The sequence below is a fragment of the Eretmochelys imbricata genome, chromosome 4 (genome assembly GCF_965152235.1).
Source record: "Eretmochelys imbricata isolate rEreImb1 chromosome 4, rEreImb1.hap1, whole genome shotgun sequence".
Lineage (NCBI taxonomy): Eukaryota > Metazoa > Chordata > Testudines > Cheloniidae > Eretmochelys > Eretmochelys imbricata.
Genome location: NC_135575.1, coordinates 17,107,322 through 17,128,577, shown reverse-complemented (window position 1 = coordinate 17,128,577; position 21,256 = coordinate 17,107,322). Strand labels below are relative to the sequence as shown.

General features: G+C 45.8%; 1 protein-coding gene across 1 annotated transcript in view; it reads right to left on the bottom strand.

Moving 5' to 3' along the window:
* The window catches only part of SHROOM3 (shroom family member 3), a 165,426-nt gene that overhangs the window by 19,582 nt on the left and 124,588 nt on the right, over positions 1-21,256 (bottom strand). The window contains exons 4-5 of the mRNA XM_077814751.1: positions 9,066-9,197; positions 2,162-5,480 (exon numbers count right to left, since the gene is read on the bottom strand). Of these exons, the coding sequence (XP_077670877.1) occupies positions 2,162-5,480; positions 9,066-9,197 (3,451 nt within the window). The remainder of the gene's footprint in view (positions 1-2,161; positions 5,481-9,065; positions 9,198-21,256) is intronic.

Genomic DNA, 21,256 nt, shown 5'->3' with positions numbered 1-21,256 from the left:
CTGGTTAAAAAAAAACACCTACGTATTCCCCTCTTCACACACACTTTAACATTTTTGGTTCTGTACTGTGGACTCTAGCCCCAATTCTGAACAACATCCCTATTCATGAAAACAGAGGCATAACTTAAGTCCTAGTGGAGTTTTAACTATGTGCTTGAAGTTAAACATAAAGATGCTTTCCTGAATCAGGGTCTAAGAGTAAAATTTTCAATAGTGCCTAATTGCTTTAGGGCCCTAAGTCCTATTTTCAAAAGTCAAAAGCCTAAAGCACTTTTGAAAAGTAGGACTTTGGGTCCTAAATCATTTAGGACACTTTTGAAAGGGTTACCCTTATTGCTGGATTTAAGCACGTGCTTAAGTGATTTCCTGAACTGGGGTCCGTTAGAGTATCTGCACAGTTGTTATCTTCTTCCCAGCGTCAGTTCCTCAGTTCACACCATTTGGCACCTTCAATCTCACTAATGCATGCATGGGGAAAAAAGCAAAAACAAGCCAACAGGGAAAATAATAATAAAAGGTCTCAGGATGCTCACAATTTGTGCCTCTGACAGAGACAACAGGCTTGGTAAACAGGAGCTTGGAACCAACTGGAAACAGTCTGGTTTCCAGACTGCCATCGTAAAGTACCTTGGGGGTGGGGGGGGATATTTTCTATCTGTACTTTCTCATCTGGAATCCTGGTTATTTTTGTTCCTGCTCTGAAATGCACCAGGAGTCAGAATGGGCTTTGCTTCTTGGCTTTCACAATAACTTTTTCTTAAGGATATGTCCTCTTATTGAATATGAAATGTTTCACAATTGACAGCAGTTGTAGTAATGTTATGTAGATGGGTCCATCGTCCAGAGTGGGGAAAAAACGATGGGATGTGAGCACTAGCTAGGTAAGGTGTTTTAGCCATTTGATATTTAGGTGCTGGTTTTTATGCTCTCCATTTAGAAAGCAGCGAAAGGACTGATGCATTTCAAGGTGGGAGATTTAAAGCGAAGTGTACAATGGGTTTAGGAAGGACAGGCTCCCATTCTTGGTGCATTTCAGAGGGGCTCTTATTCAGCAGAGCACTCCATTTACTAGCTTATTCAATCCTTATTTAATTTATTCTACTAAACACTAGAATATCGCAACTGGATAATTTTTTTACAGTGGCAGCGGTTCCAGATGTAGATGTTCTTGTTGAGTGGAGCTATACCGTAAACCCCGGGCCTACATGGGCAGCTAGGAAACATTTTTAGAAAGAATTCTGCCTATCGAGCTTTCATGCTGTGTTTTTGCTCCATCTCCCGCTCTCTCTCTTTCCAAAGAAGGGACCCTATATGAAAACGATGGGGCGAATCAGCCCAGCTCCACTCATTGCCGTGATGTCAATGGAGTTATACTGATTTACACCAGCTGAGGAGCTGGCCCAGGATCTTGCTATCTCTGAAGTTTACTTGCTTCATTTGTTGCCACTAGAGTCACTCAACCCTCCCACCCACTTGTGACAGCATCATGATTTTCACAACAACCAACTGGATGTAGAAAATATTGGCCTGGTTTCTCCTCCGCATTTGGACAGCAGGGGGATCCTCCAGGGTTGTGGAGGTAATTTAATGGCTCCTAAGGCATACCCCTCCCTGCAGGCAGCAGTGAGGGCATGGCTGGGGAAAAGGGGCGCATGGTTGGGCTTCCCTGCACCCCAGCTGTTGTAATGGCCTTTGGGGGTCATTGGTGCCCCTAGCCTGCTCTAATTTATGCCAGGGAAATGGCCTGCTGCACTGCAGCTCCAGGATTGGGGGAGCTTAAGGACACCTTTGTACACTCCTTTTCAGAGTTGTGTGCCGTGTTTCTGAGCTGCAGCCAAGCCTCTAGACCTAGGATTTCAGACGAGGAATATGCAGCAGGAGCAGATGTACTCTTAAAAGCATTTACACAAACATCCTTTCCCCGAGCAAATCTCCCTAGTGTTAACAAAACAGGGGAAGAGAAATACAGAAGGCGTGTGCTATCCAGCCAGCCGGCATTTCAAACTGCACCAGGATAATTTAAACAGACCATATGATCTATATCGCAGTACACATTTAACCACATTGTGTGTATGGATAACTGAATGTCAGGCTAGCATCATAACACCCACAGCCCACAGAGACTTCTTGCCTGCGAATATCAGTTAGACAGTGTACTTACCCGGTGTTTCTTGTCGGCTGTGGGAGACGACCTGGAGCGCACATGCACCGTGACTGACTGGATATCAGATCTATCGAGCAAGTCTTCTGCAGATACAGATTTCCCAGATTTCCCAGGCAATGAGGCCTTTTCAAAGACCTGCTCTTCCATCCTGTAGAGCAGTTGGTCATGTGAGCCATGCTGACCTGCCTGAGTGCTTTTCAGAAGCTCCGGTTTGGCTCTATAATCTCGGCGTCTGTCCATTTTAAACTGGCTTGCAAAGGAACTGCTGCTTCCATCCGGGTGCCCTTTCTTTTGCTCAAACCCATTGAGATCAAAGCAGCCCGTCAGCCCCGGGGGAAGGGTACAGGAGACCCGGCCTGTTCTAGATACCTGCTCTAGTGACTGTCTCCGGCGGTAAAGCTTCTGATCCTGGAGAGAATTCATGCTGGAGGCAGAGGAGAGGCTCTGGCTGTCCAGGCCACTGGCTTGCAGGTAGGAGCTTTGTGAGTGCTCTCTCAGGACCCCAGCATCGTGAGAAGGCCGCTTCCCCGTTTTGCGTTCGATGTAGTCCGCGAGTGCGTTCTGTTGGAGCTGCTTCAGCTCCGGCTTGGAGAGATTGATGGTGGAGCGAGCTTTGTTCTCTCGCTCAAAGATCTTGCGCCGGTCAGCCACAGTGTTTTCTGGGAAGATGAAATGGAGGCCTTTCTTCTGGAAGGAGAAGGGCGAGGGCTCGTGGTCTGAGACACCCACTTCATTTATTTTCTCTGGCTCGGAGTAGGACCTCTTCTTCTGCTCGGCTGTCAGCCGCTTCCTGCCCCCAATGCGGGACATGGGCTGTGACAGCCTAGCGTGGCTCTCCTTCTCAGTGTACTCCAGGAGAGGGACACTGTTCTGCGTAGGAGTGACGCTGTGCCTCTCCTTGGGGATGTGAGGGGATGTTGTGGTGGTCCTCATCCCAACGTGGGCTGAGGCCGGCCTCTGTGCACTCCTCTTGGGTTTGCTCCCAAAGGGTGGGCCGATGTCGAGGTCTTTGCGCCTGAACGATGTGGCTCGTAGGACCTTGGACTGAGCGTCTTTAATGCTGTTTCTGTAGTTTCTGCTGAACGAGGTGTCCAGCTGTGTTCCAGGAGCGTCTTGGACGTTATCCCTCCACAGGATTTCCTTCTCTGGCTCGCACATCAGCTGGAACGTGCTTTTGCTCCTTGTCAGACCATAGTACTCACTCTGTTGCGCCTGATTTGCTGCTGCCACCATCTGCTGCTCCACAGGATGCCAGTCAACGGCCTCAGGCTTCGCACTCCCGTTCCTGCTCACCGGCTGCACACAGGGCGGCGTCTCACAGCCAGTCGTGCTGGGTAGCCTGCACGGTTCACCGGATGGCTGGCCATGCTCTTGGGAGTTTGTCTTGTTTCGTACGTCCTCCGTGCTGTTAAGAGAGCACCTAGCGCCGGATGATTGGCTTGGCCTATTTGGCCCATAATTATGTCCAAAGCTGGGCACACCTATGCTCTGGGGCCTTTGACTGCCTTGCTCGCGCTGCTCGATCTTGCTGACCTTCTCCAGCACAGAACAGTGGGATTTGCTGGATTCCAGTTTCCCAGGCTGGATGCTTTGGGTGCTGCTGGAGCTTAGCCAGCTCCTGCTGAAATCGGAGGCCTTTGGGTGCAGCAGAGAAGAGGGCTCCTCGTACTTTGGCTCTGCATTGTGGAATGGGGCCATGCTGGTGACGTCATCCTCATGCCGTCTGAAGGCTTGTCTGTCCAAATTGTTCCATTGGCCACACCCTTGCTCTCTTCGATCCTTCTCTGCTTTATTATTGCGATTTGTGAAAGACAGTTTGGCATCAGAATAGCCCTCACATTGTTGCGTCTCCTTTAGCTCCAAACTATTTTGCCTTCTGGTGCTCTCTAGGCTGTTCTGCAAGGATGAAAAGCCAAGCTGCTTGCCTTTACCGTAACACCACTGATTCTGGCTGGTGGGGTCTCTCTCACTTTTCTGTAGATTAGCATTTTTGTCCTCCTGCAACTCAGCCGCCCAGTACTCCTTGGGCTGATATAGAGCTTTGCTTTCATTGGCATCCCTCGAGCGGGCCTGCAGTTGCTGTGAATTGTGGTTGGAGTGCGGGGTGTTGCTTGTGCTCTCTCGGATGCCATGTGATGCCACATAAAGGGAGCCTGACTTGTCCTTTTGGGAAGGGGTTGAATGGACGTCAGGGCCTGATGTACTGTGAGGTTTGTACTGAGCGAATTTTGCTTCCTGCTTTTTCTCTGCAGCCGGTGGCCCGTGGTCCGGCCGATAGAAGACGGCCGATCTGCTTGTAACACTTTGGTTTCCATTCTCATCGACGCCAGAATGCCTGCAGACCGAGGCCTTCTCATACGAGGCTGGAAGAGGTGGAGCATATCCACTCTCTTTGGCCAGAGCTGGATAAAGCATCCCATTATTGCTTGCCGAAGGCTGGGGCACCTGGGCAAAGTGTGGTTCGGGGGAAGGTACAGGGTAGACGCCAGTAGGAAGCAAAGGCTGTCCCGGCTGTGCTGCCTGGGAATAGCTCTGCTTCGGTTTCACTGTGGGGCTGCTCTCAGGGCTCTTCTCCACCACGGTATGCAGCTGCCCTTCCACAAACATGGGTTTCAGCAGCTGTCCCTGCCCCAGGGAGGCAGTGCCAGATGATGGAGGCCAGGCCCCTTTCGGCTGAGCTCGACACGGTCTATTTTGATCAAGGCTGGACCAGGAGCTGGGCCTCTCGTGGTGCCTTATTGCCGCATAGCTGTCACTGCGAGTTGGTGGCATGGGGGGCCCCTTCGGGTGCTGACCCTCACTGTCGGAAGAGCTCCTCCTTTGCTGGCCCCAGAAGGGGACTCCGCTGTATCGGCTGTGACCATGCAGCCTGCTGTAGCCATGGCCTTCTGTCTGCGTCCGCCCCTCGCCGCTTGGACGCAGCGCGGAGGAGTTCACTTCGTACTCCTCAGAGACCCCTCGCTGGGCGTCGTAGACCGTCTTGACATACCTGATGTCAGCCTGCCTCATCCCTTCCTGTGGGCTGCCTCGGGAGTGCACGTTGTCCATGGAGAAGGAGCGCTCCTTGCAGAAGGAAGGTGCTGGGCACTCGGGGATGCTGGAGTTAGTGGAGAAGGAGCTGTAGGCGGAGTCCCTCTTGCTGTGGAGTTGGGCAAGCTGGTCGATGCCGTTGGTGGACTTGGCTGGCGAAAGGTGGCCAGGGTGATATCCAGAAGGAGATTGGTCCAAGGTCTCCATGCTACCCCACGAGCTGTACTGGTCAGGGCTTCTCCTCAGATAGCCATGGTCATAGCCAGAGAGATCACTCGTCGAGGAACTAGAGGAGAGAGAGAGAGAAGGGAAAAATAGACTGTTAGCGAGAGAGACATGCTTTGGCTTATAAACGAGCTCAGAGGCAAGATGTTTAGTTTTTAGAAGAACAGACGAAAACCCATATTTGGGCCTGACTCTGTTTGCTGTCTGCAGTCATCTTGGTTTACTAAGAGAAATTGCTTGACATTGCAACACATGTCTCCTATTTATCACTGGCGGGGGGGGAGGACAGGGAATAAAGGCGGAAGCACGGTGCAAACTTTGGAGCCAGGGAAGATCTGCCGCACCCATCAAACCCATCCAAAGCATTTAAAAAATAAAAATAAACGCAGATGCCAGAGAGGGAAAGAGCAAGGGAGTAGGAACAGCTTCTTGAGGGGAGGAATTGAATCTCTCCCTTTTTTTCTTTTTATGGAGTTGAAGGCTACACCCTGGCAGTCTTCCTGGAAACTCAACTGTAGCAGTGAAATTTTGTTTGCTGTGAGAAAACTAAACAGACAAGACAGAAAGGAGACAGGGGGCATGTGTGTGTGGATGTCTGTGTGGGAAGGAAATTACAGTAGTGTTTTGATAAGGCCCCAGGAAGTCTTTACAGCCCCACCGCAGATGTAGTTTAGCAGGCAAGGGCGTTCCCCATTAAGGGATCTGCAGAGCATTAGCTAGGTCAGATATAAGTTGGTGGAGGAACCTCTGATGTGGTCACTGGAAGTCTGTCCATAAAGAAGACTATTCAAGTAGTTCCTGGGAGGGAGGTAGCTGCTCTTGTTCCAGACACACTTATGTTTCAGAATGTGTTTGTTCACATTAAGGGGGAAGGTGAGGAGGTTTTAAATTGTTGGGAGGGATTTTCTAGGCTCACAACCGCTGGTTCACTCCATCAAGTGTTTCTGGGGCTGAAGAGGGTAATTTGAGGCACTACTTTTCCTCTCCCTCTGTCCTATGCAACTCTCCCTCGGGACACAGCTCACGCTGTAGCCGTTTAAATGCCACTATGAGCAATAGCCAGAAGGAGTTGCTTGGGAGCAATGTAAAATGATACCCTCATTCCCCTACACAAGGAGCCCCATCACAGCCATTGTAGCTCATGGGAGTTGGGGATTCTCAGTAGCTCTGAACATCAAGTTACCAGGTCCTCTGAGGCAGCTGGTGTAAGGTAAAGCAGCCCCTAGGCTAATCTGTAGCCACTAAAGAGTCCATGGTACTTCTCAAAACACATTCGGACTGTAACCTCCCCATGCACAGCTGGACTGAAGGAGTTAAGCTGTGCAAAGAGAAAGAGAGATGGGTGGATAGCCTTAAGGAAAGGCAGCGAGAAGGAGTCCGCCTGTAAAGCAAAGGATAAAATATGTGCAGGAAGGGCACAGAGACACATATACGGACATGGAGGGGAACAACGTCAATGAAACCTCAAAACAGCCATGTTGTTCATGTCCAGTGTCAGCTGCTGATCTGCTTTCACATTTTATTTTAGTTTTTTCTTTTTTTAATGAACAGTGGCCTATGGGTTTCAGACCCCAACAGCCAGACTCTCAGCCAGGGCCCCGGCATCCCACCCAGGGAAGTCGATGTGTGGAGCTGGCAAACTGACCACTAGATGCCACTGGTGTTCCTCATTAAAAACACCTGGAGGAAAAAGCATCCCTGGCAGCAGGGAATCCAGGCTGGAGTTCTCTGCCGGAAATGCAGCAGCTGTGATGCAAAGCCCCTCGCTCTCAGATGAATGGGCTACTAACAGGATGATTTGAGCAGAGGGGAACAAGCATTTCTACTGTAACTCGTTTTTTGTAATCCTAGTTTGTCTTCCCCTGCCCCACCCCACAGGCTCTTTGGAGCTGCTTCTTGGCTGACATTTGCTGTGCCAGCGTTTAAGTTGCCCAGAGGGTTTGCACAGAGGCTGTGCGGAGAATGCCCTCCTTCTGAAGCCCATCTGCCTTTCAAGGGGAAATGAAGAGGGTAGAATTTTGTACATCTCTCCCCAGACTGCCCATGGCACTTACTGACAAATGTCTTCTGGATCTTCTTAGCACAGTCAGAGATACATCTGTACAGACTTTGAAAAGAGAACCCCCCCCCACACACACACACACATACACAGGCTGGGATCATGGCATTTGTTCAAGTTTGCAGCTTAAATAATGGCTGGAAGGGTCGGATACCATATTCTTTTAACAGAACTAGGATCCCAGGCTTAGTCTTCTCAGACTGGTAACCCACCATACTGACTTAGGAGGGAAACACACACACATAATTATAACTCTGACCCCTGCAGAAAGGAACTGGCAACATCAGGAAATCCATCACTGAACTTCTCACCCTGGGAGGGCCATCAGTGATGTAATACCTTTGGCTATAATGACTGCTCATGAAAGCTGCTTGTTACACCGATGGGTGATGTTTCCATGCTGCCTGGGTCCTTTTCTTATTTCTTTTTACTTGCTAATTGTTCTACTTTTTTTTCCTTCGCTGGGGAAAGGAACAGGGTGGAGAATGTTTGTGAGGTCTTGAAGGCTCTGGGAGTGTCTCTCTCAGATCCTACTATCGATAAAAACTCAGGGCTAGCTAAACACATTTTTAAAAGTGTTCTGCCTAGCATGGGTTTAAAGGAGTTGCCCAGTCAGAGCAGAGCAGGGAACACAGTGTTTAATCTCTGCAGGAACCAGTTTTCAAGACTAGCTCTAGGTCTTGAGTTGTTATATCACAGAAGTACAGTAGGACTTGGCTAGGGCCCTGCCTAGAGTTGTCATCGAGCTCTTGGTGCGATGCTGAGATTTGACTAAGACCCTACTGAGATGGTTGGAATACAGGTCCAGATTTTTAAGGAAGTTCATCACCAACAGTTCCCATAAACAAAATGCAGCTGGCCGCTTCATTTGGATGCCACGTAGAAGCTGAAGTTTGTAAAAATCCAGTCCCAACTGTGGATGATGAGCACTTTTGAAAATCTTGCCTGTTCATATTAGGGGCAAATGATCGTATTGCCCTGACACATTGTGTCCCATTCCTTTGTCTTTGTTCCATATTTAGGCCCTGATCCTGCAGTGAGCGCCACAGAGGCAGATCCTCAAGCCAGCACGGAGCCCCACTGAAGTCACTGATGCCCTAGGGATCATTGGAGCACACTGTTGGCTCAGGGCCTCAGCTTAGAAGCCTTGTGGATTGGTCTTACTACGTGTATGTTAAGTGCAGACAGGCGCTACATAGAAAAATAATGATAATAATCATAGCAGCCAAATACTGCAATACTTATCTAGTGCTTGACCCAAAGCCTAATGAAATCACTGGGTGTCTTTCAACTGACTTCACTGAACTGTATGTCCTTACACACATAAAATTACCATTTAAGTCAATGGGAGTTTTGCTTGTGTAAAGGCTGGGTAAGGACTGGCAGGATCTGTTCGAATGCACCGAAGTAGGTTGCAATAGACAGGCAGTCCAGCAGGGATGACTGATTTTATTGCTCAGAGAGGAAGGCTACTTTTTCTGGATGAGTAGAGAGTTTTCTTTTCTTGGAATGATACACTAAACAAAAACAACTCTGCTGTATTCCTCTGAGTTTTACAATACATGGCCAAGACGACATGGCCCTCACCTGGAATGGTAGGACTGATGCCAAGGAGTGCCAATCGTGCCCTGAGATATTTGCATCATGCTGGGATCGGGTTGGTTCTCTATGAATTTGGTTGAATGCCAGGAGCGCGGTCGGCCCACAAGTTCAGCCCGCCTAGGTAGAAAGAGAGAGGGATCCGAAATGTTAGCAACACCCAGTCATTTGGCTCTTTTGTCTCGGGCAAGAGCCATGTAAACGGACATTAGCAAACAAATGTCAATCAGCACATATCACTCCTCATGCTTCTGTTTGCTGCTACTTTTCAGGGAATTAATTTGAAAGAACACCGAGTTATTCACCCATCCTGCCGCATGTACGCATGACAGCACACATTCCCACCTAGGCACACTCGTCCTCATGCCAATACGTGCCCATCAGCACATACTCTGACATGCTGACGACACACATGGATACGTACAAACATAGTGACGACTGACACACAAACATATTCAAAAATTGTTACCCAGTCCACTGGCTCCTTGCAAAGATTTTTCTTTGTGTATCTTAATTGCAGACATGGGCCCTGATCCAGCAGGATGCTGATCCCTTATACCCACCCATATGGACACAGGAGTCCACCTACATGGATTAGCTTGCAGAATCGGTGCTTTTTTTGGTAGCAGCTACAGAATGTACTGTGTGATGCTACTTGATAAAAATCCTATAGATAACTAACATTTTTCAAACGGTATTGTTTGTATTAAAGTAATGGCTCGCAGAGTTATCTAAAGAATTAATGCCCATAAAGGGAAAGCTTGGGCAATATTACACAGGGTTCTTCAGTCCCTTCAGTGCCTATAAATGCCCACAATGACATATGACCAACAAAATAGCATCTATGATTGTCCTTTACATCTTACAGTGCCTTTCATTTAGCCAGCCATCTCTTCATAGAGTGTGTCCCAGGTTGCAAATGCAGCCCTAGCACAAGAAGGGTTTAATTGCTTCAGTCATCATTGCTGCACAGAATCTCAAGCCGTTTTGGGCAAACACACCATTTTAAAGCACAGAGTGGCCAAGGAGAAAGTCAAGCCAGAGAACCAGCTCAGTAGCTAAATGGACCTGAATGGGCTCTCTTTGGTCCCAGAGCCTGATGCTTTCCATTTTTCTTTCTTTCCCTTTGCATTTGAACTCCCTCCCCCGATTTTTGTCTGTCATTTTGCTATAGCCTCATCACAGTAGCAGCCGCGCTCTCTGGGTGATACTCAGTCCAATGCTGAGGGCCAGCACAAGACCTATGTACTACCCACATCTCACAGAAGTCCCAACTTTCTATCAGATGAATCACCTTATAGATAACTCAGCCTGAACATACAGCATAATAACTGTACAATTCAAGGCAAAATAACACTTCTCTGTGCCAGGCCTCTCTCAGAAGTCTTCGTCTCATTGAGATTTTCATACATTATGTACAATGTGTTCCAAATAAATTAATAAATAAAAAGCCCTAGGTAGACACAAAACAGATATTTTGACCATGGCTTCCACTAGTGCTGCATGAAGTTGTGGAAAAGATGGTCAAAGGATAATATAATCTATAAATGCTACTGCTATGAGCCAGATATGCAGCTGGTACGAATTGGTATTATGCAGCTGGTATAAATTGGTATTTACACCAGCTGAGGATCTGGTTCCATGTTCTTCTTAAGGAGAAAGTGCTGAGAAAAATTAGGGCATAACACCATTTCACTATTTTTTTGCAAACCATTTGCTAAAGATTCCAGAAGAACAAACCATTATTTCAGTTTTAAGGGCACCTTTGATCTTCATGAAGGAAAGAGATCTGTTTTATCTCCCTGTTATGACAGGATCTCATTAATAAGAGCTGAACTGAAAATTTAAAAAGGAGGAGCTGAACAAATCAAATTTTACCTGTAGGTATATTTAAACAGAGCTCTTTTGTTCCATCCCTTGCCAAGAAAACAAGGAAACTGAATGTGTTCAGGTGGGAGGCTGACGGAACTGGATTTACAAAGTAACTCATACTGTCACCTTCTCTTATTCCTGAAGTGTCCCTTCATAACACGAAGAGACTTGGGGATTTAAAGGATCTTTTTGTCGTTCTGGTAGAAGCGAAACCTATGCCATTTTCATTTCTTGCTTGGGAAAGCCCATTGTTTGACAGATAGAAGTATGTTTTCCATTGAATCCTTCAGCAAAGAGCTGTAAGAATTGTGCTGCCCAGTCCTTTAAGCCATTAATACTTTAAAAGCAATGCAACCAACAATCGTGTAATAGCTTCATGAGTAAACAAGGAAGCTGTGAATCTAACTCAAAAGACAAGCACTACAAATTTAAGTGGGGGATAACCTTGCATTGTGTCCACACCTAGTTGTTGCTGAAAATGTGGATTAAGTGTAATAGAATCGTAGGAGAGTTCAAACTAATAGTGGTGGTGGGTGCTTGGGTACAGGTGCACAAAACTCTGTGCACGCAAGCTCTGTGGAAAATCGGAGACTGAAACATGTGTTTGTGCACCAAACTAACAAGACTAACTGATCCAACTCCTATTGAATGCAATGGAAATGCTCCTTGTGACTTCACTAGGATTGGACCCACAAGTCTACAGATAATTGTTCAGCTGATGTCTTCTGTGTAAGTGTGTGCCCGTGCCCTTGTTCATGTGGTACAACACCATAGGTTCCTGGCATGTGCCTTCTAACACAGGATTAGTCAAGGAGCTTGCTCTTTCAGGTATTTGCACAAATCTAGTTTACTCCTAATAAGGCCGTCCCTAGAGGAAGGAGACTGGTGCAATGGAAACTGCTGGATCTGCAGCTGAATATTTACCTCCAATTGCGTATTATGGGAAGATGACCACATTTAACTCATCAAAGCAAAGCACTGGTTTACCAAAGGCAGGTCTTGATTGCAGTCTTTGTAAAAAACATTCCATACATGTGCTTTACCCCAGGGTACAGGTTCCAGGTACCAATATAAAATCACAGCAAGAGTAAACATTTTTTAAAAATGGCCATAGAACTGGCTTTGGAGAGCTGCAATATTGTGAGAACCTGACTCTTATCCTAGACAGATAGGCAGAGTTGTAAGCCTCGCAGTTAATTTCTGACTCAAGACAAACAATGAGCCAGACCCTCCACTGGTGTAAATAAGTGTAGTTCCATTGGCTTCACGGAAGCCAGGCCAATTTACAGAAACCAAGAATTTCACCCAGAAAGTACGTATTTCAAAAGGCAAAACTGCTTCAGCCCTAAGCCTGCGCCCAAACCCGGAACCCCTCCCTGTACCCCAAACCCCTCATCCCCGGCCCCATCCCAGAGCCTGCACCCATAGCCCTGACCCCCTCCCATACCCCAACCCTTTGCCCCAGCCCTGAGCCCCCTCCCCAAACCCGGAGCCCCTGCTACACTCCAAACCTCTCATCCCTAGTCACACCCCAGAGCCTGCACCCCCAGCCCAGACCCCCTCCTGCACCCCAACCCCCTGCCCCAGCCCAGAGCCCCTCCCACACCCCAAACCCCTCATCCCCAGCTCCACTGGGTCATGGGCATCAACAATTTTCTTCAACTGAGTCCCCAGAAAAAAAGTTTGGAAGCCGCTGATCTAGACCATCCCTGACAGGTGTTTGTCTAACCTGCTCCGACAAACCTCCAATGACGGAGATTCCACAACCTCCGTAGGCAATTTATTCCAGTGCTTCACCACCCTGACAGTTATGATTTTTTTCCGAATGTCCAACCTAAACCTCCCTTGCTGCAATTTAAGCCCACTGCTTCTTGTCTTACTTCACTGGTTAACGAGAACAATTTTTCTCCCTTCTCCTTGTAACAACCAGAGCGGGTCTGATTCTCCTCTCACACCTTTTTAACACCAAAGTGGCTCACTTCATGTCACGGCAGTTTCATCTGACTTAGATCAGTGTAGCTGAGAGGAAAATCAGGCCCAGTAGTTGAAAAGTATTTGCTTTATTTTTGACTGAGTTCCTGATCAAAAGGAAAAAAAAATTATCCTAAGTTCTGTGCTGATTTTGAGAAAAGAAATAAAGCATGCCTGGGAAAAAGCTTTTTGGTTTTGCCATTTTAAAAACAAAGAGAAAAAACAGCAATGGGAGAAGGCAACAGTGAGACATTTAAATTCACTTGCTTTTATCAATGTGTTGAAGATTACTCTGATTTAGTGTTTATCTTGCACTGTGGAGCTATCTGGGTTAGTCAGGAACAGTGAGCGTCTCCACTGTTATACATGCCTATTCATTTTATAGTGCAAAGATGTGGATACTTTAAATCATACCTCAGGACTTCACTTACAACAAGCATGGAATTTATTCATTGCCTGACATATCCAGTGATTTATTAGGGAAATTCCTAGTGTTGTGGGGAAGTTATACGAAGCTCTTCAAGCTATGGATTGTGGTAAGCAGTGTGCTGTGATATATAGATATAGATAGACTGATATATGAAGATCATGAAAACCATAGGAAAATACATGGAGGAGAGGAGGAAAAATACATGCCGCGAATGCAAAGTTTTTGAACGTGTATGTATGGGCCAGATCCTCAACTGGTGTAAATCAGCGTAGCTCCACTGAAGTCAATGCTGATTTACAGCTGCTGAGAATCTGACCCTCAGACCCTCAGTGGGAGAAAATAGCTCTGTAGGATCTCGGGAGTCCTCCCAACAAATAAATCGGAGAACATAACAAGGCAGCAGAGATGTGGAGATGCTTCTTTGCACCTGCCGTTCATCAGAATGTTAGTTAAGCAGGGCTGGATTCTCCACTGCCTTTCACCTTGTGCAGTAACTTATACCAGGGCAAGGCATGTGCAAAGATTACACAAGGTACTGAACAATGGGAATCTGGCCCCTAATTCTCTAAGCTCATCTCCAGAGAATACTAAAACACAAAGCAAGATGAGTTCCAAAACAGAGATGTTACCTTATAGCAAACATCAGCATTTTTGATAGCAACCCTCTGGCCAAATCAACATCATATGGAGAAGGTGCTTTGCACAAAACCCTTTCTTCGTGCTCTCTGTTCTTCTTTCAGCCTCTTTTTCGATATAAAAGTTCCCCAAGAGCTCCATTTTCTGCTGCAGTTGTACAGTCTGATCTGACTCCAGGGAACTGAGTTTTAGGGAAGTTTCATCAACCAACCATTCCACTAACATGACAAATTAAACCCACACTGGAGTTCCAGGGGTAGCAGGCATCCCACAGCACACCATGCTAGAAGAAGTTAACTGCTGAGTGTCACAATGTGATGCAAGAAAAAGCAAGGAGGGGAAGAAAACTGCTGACCACTTCTACTGGGGGAAAAATGCTCCATGGTAGAACCTAAGATAAAATCCAAAGTTCCTTTTCGAATGATATCACCAATAATAACTGCAGCCTCCTCCACACACAAAAAATGATAACTGTTTGCAAAACCCCATGAGAATTCCTTTGGAGTGCTTCACTACAGGCTTCATTGCAAAACACTGCAAAGACCTTTGGAGGGGAAATGAGCAGATTGGGGGATCTGTACATTTTGGTACCATTCCTATCAAGTGTGGTGCAGTCGTGTTGCATAAAGGTTGCCATACATATATAACAGCTCTGGGGTGCATATCAGATTAAAAGAACAGGGAAAATGGGATCTCGACTGCACAAAGCAGTCCTTATAGCACACCAGTGAAACCCCCTGATTCTCACATCTCAGCAGTTCATCAAGGGGGTTCCTGACAATACATCAATAAAGTGAAGAGAGAATGGATGCCAGGGCCAGCACTATAAAATTACCCCGAGTCTATTGTCGGGGTTTAGAACTTGGCTATAAAAATCAATTTCACTTAAAAGGGGCAAGTTGTTTAAGAAGTGGTTACTGCAAAAGTGGGCATACATAACAACTGCTTTCCAATGTGCTACATGTACATGGCTTAGCAAATCCATACTAAATGAGTAATCTCTCACCTGAAATCACAATCGTCTGCCTTACAGGGTAAAACCTCTGTTTTCATTACAAGCCTAAATAAAGGGAGCTCTTTACACGTCAGGCTCTCTCTCTAGTAATTAATAGGTTTCTCCATCTTTTATATGGGCTATTTTTTGCGGTTAGTTACACCCAGGAAACCCCATTACAGTCCATGGTCCTGTCAAAGTGCTCTGCACTGTCTTGCTGGGGATCTAGGTTTGAATTAAAAAAACGTTTTTAGGTGAATGTAGCTTCTGATTCAGCTATGCACCGAAGTGCAAAATTAACTTCATTACCGTGCTTGAGACCCATTTAAGTTGGTAGAACTTAAGCACGTGCTTAAGTACTTGGCTGATTCAGGGCTTTGAGTGTTTATTAAATGGGAGGATTGTCAGCAATAGCTAGAGTCAGGCACAGGATAAGAAAGCACTGGGCAAATTTCTCAACAATGTCACGCTGCTGAATCGCAGTGGCCTGCAATAGCTCTGGCTATTCCAGTCCAAAGTGTCCCTTGAGCAGAGAAAGGCAACTCAGCGAAATTACACAGAGTTTTGAGACATGGGTGAATGTCTAACTGAGACCACGAATCCCATCTTCACTCATGAGCTAAGGTAGCCCTGCAGAGATGAAAGGCTAGTGCGTTAATTCAGTACACTGCCATGGGTGGAAACTTCAGATTAAATGTTCTCTCCAACTCGTACTTAAATAATACACACAGAGCCCCATCAGGTCCTTCTGAAGACAAGAAGTGGTTGCAATAAGCATTTCAGCCAGACTGGGCAGGCCAAGAGGGCTGCCAAACGTCTAACAGGGTGGTCTACCTTCTCTTAAATGTAGCACTCACTTTGTGGATCTGAAGGTAGGAGGGGCTTACAAATATACGCTTCAAAACCACATGGAAAGCATTCAGTCAACAGCTTCCCCCCTACCCAGTGCTAGATGGAAACATGTTAGAGCCCTCAAGGCAGCTATAGAATTAGCTATAAAATTACCGAATGGATCTACTATTTTTTAAAGAAGTTTTGAGCTTTGAAGGATTCATTTAACATTAACCCTTTTGCTTCTGTGGATTATGGAGCTTCCATTGCTGGTTGAGGGCTTCAGACCAAGAGCCAAAACATTCAAGGGAAAATGTTACTAGATAGTGGCAGATAAATAGTAATAGGGGACAAGAAGAACTTTAGACTGATGTCCAAGTTTCAGTAAGATGCTGAAGCTAAAGAGGCGGATTCTGTAAAGAACGCCCCTTCATCAGCTGGTATATCATAGAAATCCAAGTCTACAGCTGACTAACTTAATTTGATCCATGCAGGGAATAATGGGATGTAATTTAGTCTTTTAGAACATGAATCAGTGTACAGTAAAGGGCCTATCACTGAGTTTGACTGATTACCAACTAAGTCACCATTGTCAACACACCAGTCAGGTGATCTTCATTTGTCAATCACAGTATGCAGTTGAGGCTACAAGTGTGCAGATGTTCATCAAACTCATGGCTGACATATGAATCAAAGAACCTTTGGTGAGTCTAGATTTTCCCAGTAAAAGCTAATCCATGTGGATGGACTCCTGTGTCCATATGGGTGCCTATAACGGTCAACTAGCATGGATCATCCTGCTGGATTAGGGCCCATGCCTGCAGTTCAGATACACAAGGGAAAATCTCTAAGTTAAAAAGACCTGAAAAGAAGGATTTGTATAACGAAAACATTGTCATCAATGGAGCTAGACTGATTTACACCCGCTGAGGACCTGGCCCAGAGTTTGTCACATTTCACTGTAGCAATATACGGGGCACCATTATAAGGATATGTTCTATGTGCATCCACCAAAACGGCAATCAGTCTCCAGAGCCTGAGAATAAATCAATTGCATTGCACTTCCTGCTTCATATTTATATGGGGCCATCCTCCTCATTGCAGTCCTTGTGCTTTGCTATTAAGCAGCAGGCGAATGCAAACTAAAACACTCAGAAAGCCTATTAGGATTTCTACAGAGTGAAGCCACAATCCACTCAAAGAAGCATCATTCATAATTAAGGTGCAGTCATGATTCTCGGACTAGGCCAATTAGAAGAAAAACAACCTTAATAGCCCCAGCTTTACTCCTCTTTACTGATTCTGGTTGTTTAGACTCACCCAACTCTTGTAAGAAGTTTTGGTGCCAGGCTGGGAGGAAGCTGTGTTCCTTAATAGACATTACTGAAGAACAAGGAAAACTCACCAGAAAGATTACTCAAGTCAGTGAAGCGTTACGCAAAATGTCACCAGATCAACATTGGGCCAATCATATCTCCCCACAGGGTTTGCAAAAATGGAACAGAACTACACGCTCACATGGTTATTCTTCTGCATATGCTCAGGCAACATTCCCACTAACAGCAGTGTGCACCAGTTTAGGTAAGACCTGTGAATATACAGCAAATTGGCTTTTAATCCTGCTGGTTTTTTTTTTAAATAATTCAAAATATATTGAGAAGTACATTATGGGCCATTTCCAATAGACAACTCTCTGCCTGAGGAAATCATTTTAAAGTGTCCCCAAGCTTTCGAGCTTGTTTGATGTTTAGTCAAAGATCAAGGGTAAAATTTATCTGCTGAGCTCACCAGAGTTCTAGCATGAACCAGTTTGGTCCCACTTGTATTGCTTGCCCCATTCCCAGTGCTTAAGACAGGTTTCGCTTTTGGCCTTTAGCTGAGACAATCAAATGCTATTTGTTTACTGTCTTTGACAAGCTACATTTAGGATACCTGAGTTGTGCCACATTGGATCTTTATAGCTGTGTCATGTTGCATTAGCTGTGGGAGCTTTAACGCACCTCTGAAATCACTTTACGTTTACTTAGGGCTTGTCTAGATGAGCACTTCGTTTGTGGCAAGCTGGGGTGTAAATCGACCTCACACTAGCCTGCTGGGCACTAAGTGCCAATGTGGACCCTGCTGCTCTGTATCAGAAGTTCCCTAGTGAGCTTTGAGCTAGTCCTGTTTCAAAGTGGTGTCACTCTGACTGCATTAGGAAACGGTTAAGAGCGCAGCAGCAGGGTGCACAGGGACAATGAGTGAACAGCAGGCTATCACAGGGTAGATTTACACCTCACCTTGCTGTGAACTAAAGGTATGTCTACACAGCAAAGAACACCCCGCAGCAGTGAGTCTCAGAACCTGGGTCAACTGACCCAGGCTCATGCTATGGGGCTAAAAATAGCAGTTTAGGCATTCCTGCTTGTGCTGGAGCTCAGGCTCTGAAATCCACTGAGCTTTTAAGATGGGGAAACTAAGGCATACAGTGGTGAAGTGACTTGCCGAAGGTCGCCCAGAGCTAGTAACTGGATTATGCTCTAATTAATTACCTAATGCTTAACTGTCATTCAGTAAAAAGTGCAACTAACAGACAATATCTCTTAGATTTAAGGCTCATCTTACTCAAGCGAAGAGTCCCACTGACTTCAGCTGACATTAACTGGACACCTCACTTGAATGAAGTGAGTGGGATTTAGCTGTTAATACGAGAGCTGATGTAGAATAACTACATGCTCATTGATTACTAGATTCAACAACTGTGTCCTACTGGAATCTTTTCTGAAGGCAGATTTTTAACAAGCAGTAGTATTTATTTAATCCCCTATATAAAGTAAATGAAAGGGGTATATCAGATCCTAAATTTGAAGGGAAGCCATACTGGTGGGGTTCCATTGCCAGAACATTTACGCCGTTCACACGTGACTGTGGCTTAGGCAAGCAGAAGTCAGGACTGATTAATTGTTCTTGCCTGGTGTTACCTAGAGAACAGGAAGACTGGAATGAAAGGCTGGAGGGGTCTGAAATACAGCCTCTCCCCTGTTCTCATGTTCTTGCTACAATTTCACGGGATTTTCCTTTACTGGAAAAGAGGAAGAAAGAAGAGATATGGAAAGGGTGCCTGATTGTATTGTATGGCTTTTATACTTTTCAGCTTATGTCTTGGTGAACAACTCCAGCTATTTCTGTCTCCCCAAGCATTACCACTCTAGTCTCCTGAAGTGAAGCCAAAACAAAAGACCCTGGGCCAGACCCCCAGGCCCAGCTGGCATAAATCGGTACAGCTCTGTTGAGGTCACAGAGCGACGCTGATTTATGCCAACTGAGAATCTGGCCCAACAGGTTTAATGCAAACAATTTTTCTGGTTCTTCTTCAGTCAATACAGAATTAGTTAAAAAAAGACAAGAGAACAAGGAAGACTAAGATGCTTATGCACTCTGCTAGAAAACACACAGCAACCGCATCAGGAGAGACTTCTAAACAATGGATGGAATGTGCTTTCCAACTCTCGCTCATTTCCAATAATGAGCCGTACAGAGCCGGTGACTGGCAGGAAATATGTCACACTATAAGCCTGATTATCCAAATGTAATGGGGACAGTGGATAACGGCAGATAGCAAAGGGGATTTGCACTGTAATTAGCAGACACCAGGAACACGATCCTATTTTGGCTAACAATTTCAGATGGGATATCTGAATTCCACTCTTTCTGTGCTGTACGTTCATACCACTGTGCCTGATTCACCTCAGATTTACCCAGATGCAAATCAAACGCAGCTCTGTTGAATTCAATGGAGTTACACACATAAAAGGCCTTGCTGCCCCCACATCTACATTGTTTCTACACCAGTGTATGTACATCTGTATGTATGCATTACATACTACATATATTCTGAACCAGACCCTTAGCCAGCATAACTCACAGACAAGCAGATCGACACCAACAGGGGATCTGACCCTCTGGTTTCACCTGAGTTCTCCTGATTTGCCCCTGAGCTTGTGAGAGCAGTCTCCAGGCCCTTTGGCCTCAATCTCACACAGCCTGGACAGAGTGGAGAGCAGGGCGGCTGCAGGGAGCTGGTTGCAGCTACCTGATTCAGCCCTGGTGCAAGTTCAAGCTGCCAGGGTCAACCTAACTTATTTCACTGGCCTAAGGTCCCTTACATCCGTGAAGGGGCACGCAAAGATGAGCTCAGGTCTGCCATGATCCCATCCCTACCTGCCCATGCACTGCCCCCTCCTTCCCCTTCCCCTCGGGATGGGAGAGGGCAGAGCTGCCTCCACCAGATTTACATCAACAGAGAGTTGCCCGGAACAGCAGTAATTCTCCACTAGCCTTCTCTGGCGGCTTGCAGTGCCTAGCAAACCTGAAAATACAGACCATATATGTAACATAACTCAAATATGTAATATAGCTCAGATGATGAAGGAGCCAGCACGTCTTTCATACGAAACCTTTTAATGAAGAGAGTTCTTGATCTGGACTCTCTAGATCTGATTCTTCACTGCTTTGTACCTTGTATAGTCATTCATGCCTGTGTAAAACAGGATCATTACAATCTAGTAGCATTGTATACCTGCTTTGCACTCCACAAAATGCTGGGCAACAAAGAATCAGGCAGGTGGAACTCAAAGATTACACAAACATTACACAGTTAACGATGCCAGCTCCAGGACAGATCCTCAGCTGGTGAAAACAGGTGCAGCTCCCCTGATTTCAACAGACCCCAATTTCCATCAGCTAAGAATCTGGCCCTAGAATCCTGGAATTTCCCGAAGACTGGAAACACTTATCTTCCACCCTGAATTTCACAGAACGTTTTAGACAATCAGTGCTCCAAAGCACTTCATCATTTCGGGTGTGTTTATAGAAAAGCAAACAAGTTGTGGGGCTGCCCCTGCTGGCAGAGCCAAAGGTTAAGGCCATGCAGCATATTCCCTCCCACTCTCAAATTCTTCTACATTAAGGCTACTTCCTGTTTGGACCCAAAGTGTCAACCATTGATACACAATATAGACAGGCAGCAGACACAGCCTGAAATGCTACCCTCTGTGTAATAAAAAAAACCCCATGACTATGCCTCTGATGGTAAGATATCACAATGAAGCACTAAACTGTGATGCTTCTCTCAAGTAATTACTGTTGGGAATTAAAGATCTACAAGCAGGAAGTACTAATCTTTCAAAAATTCCATTAGTTTTACTAAAAAAACAATTAAAAACTGGTCAAAATAAAAAGGGAAACATTTTGATTTTGTCAAAATGAAATATGTCTTTCAATCGGAAATGAACTCTTTTTTCGCTTTTCAATTCACTGAAAATTTTCCTTGATTTTTCAGAATTCCCAGAAAATCAAAAAACACATTATTTGCACAGCTCTAATTTTCAGATGCCTCGATACCTCTACAAATCTATCCCTTGGTCCAAAGCAATGGAGTTACTCCAGGTTTACTCCAGTGCAGTG